The sequence below is a fragment of the Miniopterus natalensis genome, chromosome 12, assembly GCF_054644295.1.
Source record: "Miniopterus natalensis isolate mMinNat1 chromosome 12, mMinNat1.hap1, whole genome shotgun sequence".
Taxonomy (NCBI): domain Eukaryota; kingdom Metazoa; phylum Chordata; class Mammalia; order Chiroptera; family Miniopteridae; genus Miniopterus; species Miniopterus natalensis.
This window is the reverse complement of record NC_142092.1, coordinates 47,243,756-47,251,455: the sequence shown is the minus strand read 5'-3', so window position 1 is coordinate 47,251,455 and position 7,700 is coordinate 47,243,756. Positions and strand designations below refer to the sequence as shown.

At 48.8% G+C, this 7,700-nt stretch overlaps 1 protein-coding gene across 1 annotated transcript; it reads left to right on the top strand.

Annotated features, from left to right (window-relative positions):
* The first annotated feature begins 4,579 nt into the window (after positions 1–4,579).
* SIGMAR1 (sigma non-opioid intracellular receptor 1) lies at positions 4,580–7,366 on the top strand. Its single transcript, XM_016222796.2, has 4 exons — positions 4,580–4,788; positions 4,910–5,110; positions 5,241–5,333; positions 6,353–7,366. The coding sequence occupies exons 1-4, from the start codon at positions 4,638–4,640 to the stop codon at positions 6,577–6,579; spliced, it is 672 nt and encodes a 223-aa protein (XP_016078282.1). The 5' UTR covers positions 4,580–4,637; the 3' UTR covers positions 6,580–7,366.
* Positions 7,367–7,700: the final 334 nt, after the last annotated feature.

Sequence of the window (7,700 nt, the reverse complement as noted above, 5' to 3'; positions counted from 1 at the left end):
CTGGTAGTCACGTTCCACACCTATAGCTAAAGGTCAACCTTCACCTTAAGTTCATTGTCCTTATGCACTAGGATAACATACCTTTGAAATGTAAAAGTAATTTTCTTTTCTAGACCCCTTGAAGGCACAATCACAGGCACCAGAGCACAAGACCGGCAAACCCCTCATTGTTATCTTGTTCCTAGAATACCATCTCTGTGTACAGTAAATGTTAATTATTAGCTATACTGTACCCACCAATGTAAAAGAAGTATGTGTTTCTCCATTTTGCTTTTTATCTGATCCTAGAGATTTCCCCACTTTGCCTTCTCCTGCCTCCTTAATCTACCACCAGTGGATTTTCTGTAGCTTCCTTGCATTTCTCCTTTGATTCTAAATGCATAAAAGAAACAGCAAAACTGCCATTCTCCAGAGCATTTTCTCAGTCCGTTTAGATTTTACTTCCAGGCACATCCTCAAAAATTTTGCTCAAATAAACTCTCTCTTTTTTTTTTAATCCTCACCAGAGGATATTTTTTCCATTGCTTTTCAGAGAGAGTGAAAGAGACGGAGGCTGAGGGAGGGAGAGAGACATTGATTGGTTTCCTCCCACACATGCCCTGACCAGGGCCCAGGATCAAACCTGCAACTGGGGTATGTGCCCCTGGTGGGGTTTGAACCTGGGACCCTTCAGTCTGAGGGTAGATGCTCTGACCACTGAGCCAAACCAGCTAGGGCTCAAGTAAACTCTTTTAAAACTTTTCTAAAGGTTTGGACATTCTTTTGTTGACATAACCATCTCTTTCTCATATGCGCACACCAAAAGCACAAGAAGTGGGTGGAATAAGAGGGCTATAAGAAATCTGAACATGTGGGGAAGACATGGCTATTTGTAGCTCTAGCCACCATCTGGTTGGGATCAAGGATGTTTATACACCCCTTTCCCTTCTCCAACTTTTCCTTGGATTGAACCAGTTGGCTGACATTAGAATAAAATTCAAATTAATTTCTCCCCTGGCAATTTTTCTTTTTAAAAAATATTTTACTGATTTTTTAGAGAGAGAAAGGGAGAGGAGGAGAGAGAGAGAAACATCAATGTGAGAGTGGCACATAGATTTGGCTACCTCTTGAACGCCCTCTAAAGGACATGTGCCCTGAGGGGAACTGAACCAGCAACCTTTTGGTGCACAGGACACTGCCAAAAAATACATCTAAATACTGGCTGGCCTGGCTGGGCGTGGCTCAGAGGTTGAGCATCGACCTAGGATAGAGGTGATCAGGGTTCATTCCCGGACAGGGCACATGCCTGGTTGCGGGCTTGAGCAATGACTCTCTCATCATTGATGTTTCTATCGCTCTCTCTCCCTCTCCTTTCCTCTCTCTGAAATCAATAAAGAGGCATTTCAGGGCAGTGTTCCATTCTGGCCAAGGGCTTGTACTGCAGGCTCCAACCCAGTCTGGGTGAGAGCAGGAGGCAACCAACTGATGTATCTCTCTTACGTGGATGTTTCTCTCTCTCTCTAATTTCTACTCACTCTGAAAAAGCAAAGGAAAAAAAATCCTCATGTGAAAATTAAAACAAACAAATAAATAAATATTGGCTGAGCATCTTTCCCATTTCATAATGGGAAACAGAGGCTTCAAGGTCACCAAGAGGACAAATGGCCAACCTGGGATTTGAACTTAAATTTCCAGTCTCTTCCCACTGCCCTGAAATGCCTCTGAGATTTTGGTGACACTCAAGACAGAAAAATGGAGAACTAGAAGCTGGGAAGTCGCAGGGAGGCCCCTTCCCCCAAGCCGGACCAGGCCAAGCCAGGTGTTTTGCAGCTCAGATGCAAAAACTGGGTCATTGGTCATTTACCTAATCTCTGCCCTAGGGTCCTCTGACTGGAATCTGTAGAGGCCTCCAGGTAGGGGGCAGGGAGCAGGGAGTTGAGAAATGGGGAGTGGACGAAACAAGTCCCACTGGCTGCTCCTGGGGGGGGGGGGGGGTAGAAGGAAGGATAGAAGATATGCTTTTCTACTCTCTCAGCTGTCTTTGTTGTCTGAGTGACTGGATTTTGGAGGCAGCCCCATTTTCTCAAGAATACCAGTGCTTCAGTGCCACCCCCAGAATCATGCCAACTAAGTTCTGACCCCCTCAGAAACATCTCTTCAGGACTATCACCAAACCTCTCCTTTCTCTCTTTCCCCTAGGTCACATTTTGGGGGAGAATGGCTGAGATGGGGCCTACCTAGCCCTTTCCCTTCAAGATCCCAGAGGTGTGATTTCTTCTATGATATTTAGGGAAGATGTGTGTGACCTCTAATCCCTTAATCCCCTTACCTAGACCCTCTTAAGGCTGGGTGGAAGAAACTTTTCTCTACCCTTCTAGGTTCTTCAGGATGGTTTGATAAGCAAATCAACAAGAGACAGATTAACAAGAGAAAATAACTAAATTTAATTACATATGTATATATGACATGAGAGTCAGAGGCCCCACATACATGAGAGGTTCAGAGACAGAATGTTAAAATGAGGTATATATGGTATTCTGAGCTAAAGATGAGGTAAAGGCACCTTGTGGCTTCAGAGGGGAGGAAGGTCATTGCAGGATAGGAGTATATTTCAGTAATTAGAAGTTTGCCCTGCCATATAGATAGGTCATGAAAAGTTTTTTTCTGGTAATAACTCTTATTATGGGCAAGGCCCTGAATTCAGATTCTTTAAGGAAGGAGAAAAAGTTTTTCGTGAGCGCACAGGGTCTCTGTTATGTTCAGTTCGAAATAATTCACATGTCAAAGTGGCATATCTTGGGGAGTCCTGTTCTGAACCCCTTCAAGGCCAAAGGACAATTCAGGTTTTTTGTTTGCTTGCTTGCTTGTTTGCTTGTTTGTGTGTTTTTAAATAGTGTGTGCTGGAGAAGTTTTCTGAAAGACCAGATAGGGGAGCTGCAGGCCTAGATAGTCCCAGAGGGATCTACCTGGAACAGGGGGGCAGAGGCCAGATTTTTTGGGCTAGTCCCTGTTATTCAGGGTTCTTAGAGAATGGTCAGCTCAGGAGTGTCACAGAAGCCAGGGCAAATTTTAAAAAGTTTCCTCAATTCTGCATTCTCCTCTAGATAATCTCTTCTTTATCTTTCCCTTCTTGGCCAAGTTTCTCAGAAAATAATCCAATTTCTCAGCCTCTACACTTACCTGCACAGTACACTGTAACATGTCTTTTGCCCTATATTAGTCAGAATAAGTAATCTTAGTTGCTGTAATAAACAACCCCCAAACTCAGTGGCTTAGCACCACAGCCCATTGCGGGGGAGAAGGGGAGCTCTATCCCATGCAGCATTCATAATTCTCCACTAATTACTTAGTTCAATATAATTATGATAATAGATCAGGGAAGAGGGAGAATGTAAAAAATTTCACAGATTTTAGGAGCCAGACCTGGAGGTGTCATACATCATTTTTGCCTATACTTCATTAGCCAGAATATAATCACATGGCTTATCCAATTACAGAGTAGACTATGGAATGTAATCTGACTACATACCCCTACTGAGAAAGCTAATGACCATTTCCCATCATTTTATTGGATGGACTACTCAATTATATTTGACTGTGTTGACCCTTCATTTCATTACTCTCATGTGTGAGGCCATGCTCTTCCAGTTCTCTTCTCCTTTGTGTTTTATTTATGTAACTAACACATATGACACCACATGCCAGATACTAATTGCTTTATAAATATTAACTCATTTAATCTTCATCACAATGAAGGTATGTACTATGAGGCAGGTACTTTTTATTCATCCCATTTTATGGATATGAAAACTGAGTCACAAAGAGCTTAAGTAATTTGCCCAAGATCACACAATTAGTAGGTGGCAGGACCCAAGCTTTTAATCCAGTCAACCCATCTCCAGCGTTTCTTTCTTACCACTGCACAATGCTGCCTCTTTTCTCTCTTGTTTCTCTTTCTTTATCACTCCCCCATCATAACCCCTCTTTGGTTTACAAGGACATCCTCTCATATTTTGTGCTGCAGAAGAAAGAATTAATTGTAGGCCTCTGAAGATCCACGCTGTTTTTTTCCCGGTGCCTTTAGTCTTGGAGTAGGTCTCAACGGCTGAAATTCCCTCCCCATCTCTCTTAAAGACACTGCTCAGATGTCACCGCCTCCAGAAAGTCTTCCATACCATCCCCAGGCTGACGCGCTCTCCTTCCACCTTCAGGGCTAGCAAAGGCGGGCCTTAAAAATTACAAGTCCGGGAATCTCTGCTTCCGGGCTCGCCTGTTTCACTAGTCAGTGAGCTCAGGGGAGTGTCCTTTCTGGGTCTCACCGCCACCAACCTCTTACCCTCCTGGGGATGGCGCTCGGAGAGAAGCTACCTGGAGGTCCTTATATGTGCAGAAAGGAGGGCTTGGCCCCGCCCCGTTTACCAGGTGTACGCGGCCTCGCCCCACCCCCTCTGCGCTCCCTACTCCCCGCGAGGAAATGGTACAACCCGAGGGGGCGGTGCCCCGATGCCGGGACAGTTCCAATTGGCCAGGGAGAGCCATACCAAGGTGGTGGCGGGGGAACGGGTCCTGCACGGCGCGCCGCTGGCTGGGGGGCAGTGAGCCGCGGAAGCTCAGGCCCAGCTCTCCTCCGCGCTGCGTGTGCCTGGCTGCCCGGAGGGATGCTGTGGGCGGTAGGCCGGCGGTGGGTGTGGGCCGCGCTGCTTCTGGCCGCCGCGGCTGTGCTGGCCCAGGCGGTGTGGCTCTGGCTGGGCACGCAGAGCTTTGTCTTCCAGCACGAAGAGATCGCGCAGCTGGCGCGGCAGTACGCGGGTGAGCGGGCGAATGAACGCTTGGAGGGCTGGAAGGTCCGGTCAGAGCTGGGGTTCCGGGGGCGTCGTTCCGTAGTTCGGGACCGCTGCTGGCCCTAATTGTGTTAATTTGCCCCCGCCAGGGCTGGACCACGAGCTGGCCTTCTCTCGGCTCATCGTGGAGCTGCGGCGGCTGCACCCAGGCCACGTGCTGCCCGACGAGGAACTGCAATGGGTGTTCGTGAACGCGGGCGGCTGGATGGGCGCCATGTGCCTCCTGCATGCCTCGCTGTCCGAGTACGTGCTGCTGTTCGGCACCGCCCTCGGCTCTGGCGGCCACTCTGGTCAGTGCTGGCGGCGGGCCGGACTGGGAGGCTGGGGCTGTACAAGGGCCCACGCCCTCCTTTCTGTTTGGCCAGGCCATGTGACGGTGCGGATACCCTGATATTCCGTGTCCATCTGATTGTCCCACAGGACGCTATTGGGCTGAGATCTCGGACACCATAATCTCTGGCACCTTCCACCAGTGGAGAGAAGGCACTACCAAAAGTGAGGTCTTCTACCCAGGTGGGTAGGGAGTTTCCGTCAGAGAAGTGAGTCCCTTCATTGTGGGATGCTCATAGTTGGGGGAGAGAGCCATGGCATGGAAGAAGGGTGCGTTGAGGGGCCCTCCCCCATTCCCCCGTCCCCTAGATAAGCCACAGGTGGTTGGTTGAGGCAGGACTGAGCTCCCCAATTGCTTTCCTCTGTCAGAAGGAAACAAAACGTAACTGTCCTGTTAAATGTCTGATTTTTATCTTTTAAGGCACTCATCCTATATTCCAGGAATTGTTGGGGAGACAGTTGGGTAATCAGAAATGCTCTCATATCCCCAAAGGCAAGGCAGACAGTTGTCTTTTTTTTTTTTTTAATCCTCATCAAGGATATGTTGTTATTGATTTTAGAGAGGAAGGGGGAGGGAGAGAAGCGTGATGTGAGAGAGAAACATCCATCGGCCCCTCCCATACACACCAGGACCCAGGATAGAACCCAAGACCTTTTGGTGGACAGGTTGGTACTCCGACCAACTGAGCCACACTGGCTAGGGCTTTCTTCATTTTTTATATAGTGAAATATTTTACATAAAAAGTAGAGGTTTGGACTTCCATCTAAGTTTGAGCTTGTGTTAAAGCACGGCAGGCACTGTAATTGAACAGTTACATTTCTCAGAAAGCCTCACGAGTCTTATAACCACCCCTCTGTATCTAACAGGCCCAGCCCAAGTTTAGCTAAATTTCTGCTTGACATGACTGAGGCTTGGGAATGCAGACTTCCATGACTCCTGTACAATGGCCCATGGTCAGTAGGTGCTCCTCCTTGGCTTCCTCCAAGAAAGGACATGAGCCAGGTGATGCCCCAGAGAAAAATTAGGAGTCGTCATCTTGGCCTTTTACCCCTCCAGATAGGCGACTTGGCCAGTGAGGTCAGACTCTTTCCTTTCCATAAGCTCTCTCCCCATTCCCCACTAGACAGCCCATGGGCCATGGAGGTGGCAGCAACGGTAGGGCAATGATAGGCTCCTCATGTAGATGTTCCCTGTTCCCCAGGGGAGACAGTGGTGCACGGGCCTGGTGAGGCAACAGCTGTGGAGTGGGGGCCAAATACATGGATGGTGGAGTACGGCCGGGGAGTCATCCCATCTACCCTGGCCTTCGCGCTGGCTGACACAATCTTCAGCACCCAGGACTTCCTCACCCTCTTCTACACTCTTCGCGCCTATGCCCGGGGCCTCCGACTTGAGCTCACTACCTACCTCTTCGGCCAGGACCCCTGAGTAGCCAGGCCTGAAGGAGGACCTGTGGGTGGACAGGAGCGGCAGGCCCGCACACATCCACTTGCTGGAGCCCATGTGAAAAGATGGACATACTCACAACATGCAGATACCGAGTTCCTGGTATACAAGCAGGGACATACATGCTTATACCACCAAACACAGAGACCTGTGGGAACATATGGGACACACATTCAGATACTGAATCCCCATGTATATCAAGGGGTCCAGACACGTTCAAACATATAACACAAGCTTGACTCATTAACTCAGGCCTTTCCAGAGCTTCTTTTACCTCCGGTCAGGGCTCTGGAGTTCGGGGTGGTGATGGGTATTACACTCTGCCTGGGTCTGACCCCTCAGCCCAGCAGCAATTGGGGAGAGGGTGAGGAAGAAGAGTTGCCTTTGGAAGTTCCCTTTACCTGTAGCTATGATGCCCTTTCCCTTGATCTCCCAGTCCTCACCATATGCCTTACCCCTGTTCTGTTCCCCTGCTATGCAAGTCCCCTCATGGCCTGTCCCCCACCCTCTCAGCAACCAGGTCAGTTGGGGAACCAGAAGAATGTGGATAATGCTGAGGTCAGGGCCCCTCCTATCATGAAAGACCCCCATTCCTCCTTCAGAGGTATGGTGGGAGGATGGCTTCAGCCCAGGGCCCACCCCTGAGGAGAGGACCTGAAGAGGTGGGCCTAGATAGAAGGCCTTTTCTGCACACACCCATCACAGCTTTCAGACACTGCCTGCATTTTCTGTCCATCTGTCTCTGTTAATAAAGACCTGTTGAACAGTTCCATTTCTTTGTGTATCTGAGCAGCAAGAAAACATGCTAATTCATGGGAGGCCTCAGGAAGGCCTCTCCTTGCTGTGTAATTGAGTTTTTAAGACTGGCTATATACTTTCAGGTGCCCAAGAATCACCTGGGAGGCTCATTGACTGTACAGATTACTGTGCCCAATCCCAAGAGTTCAATTCTGGGCTGAGGCCTTGAGATCAGTATGTTTAATAAGATCCTCTCCACAAGTTTTGAAGAAAGTCAAGCCTGAATGAGGTGTGTATCTTGGTCTTGCCTCTGCCATTGCAGGTCTGCAAATAGTCCTGGGAACCCTGCCCTGGATGGCCACAAG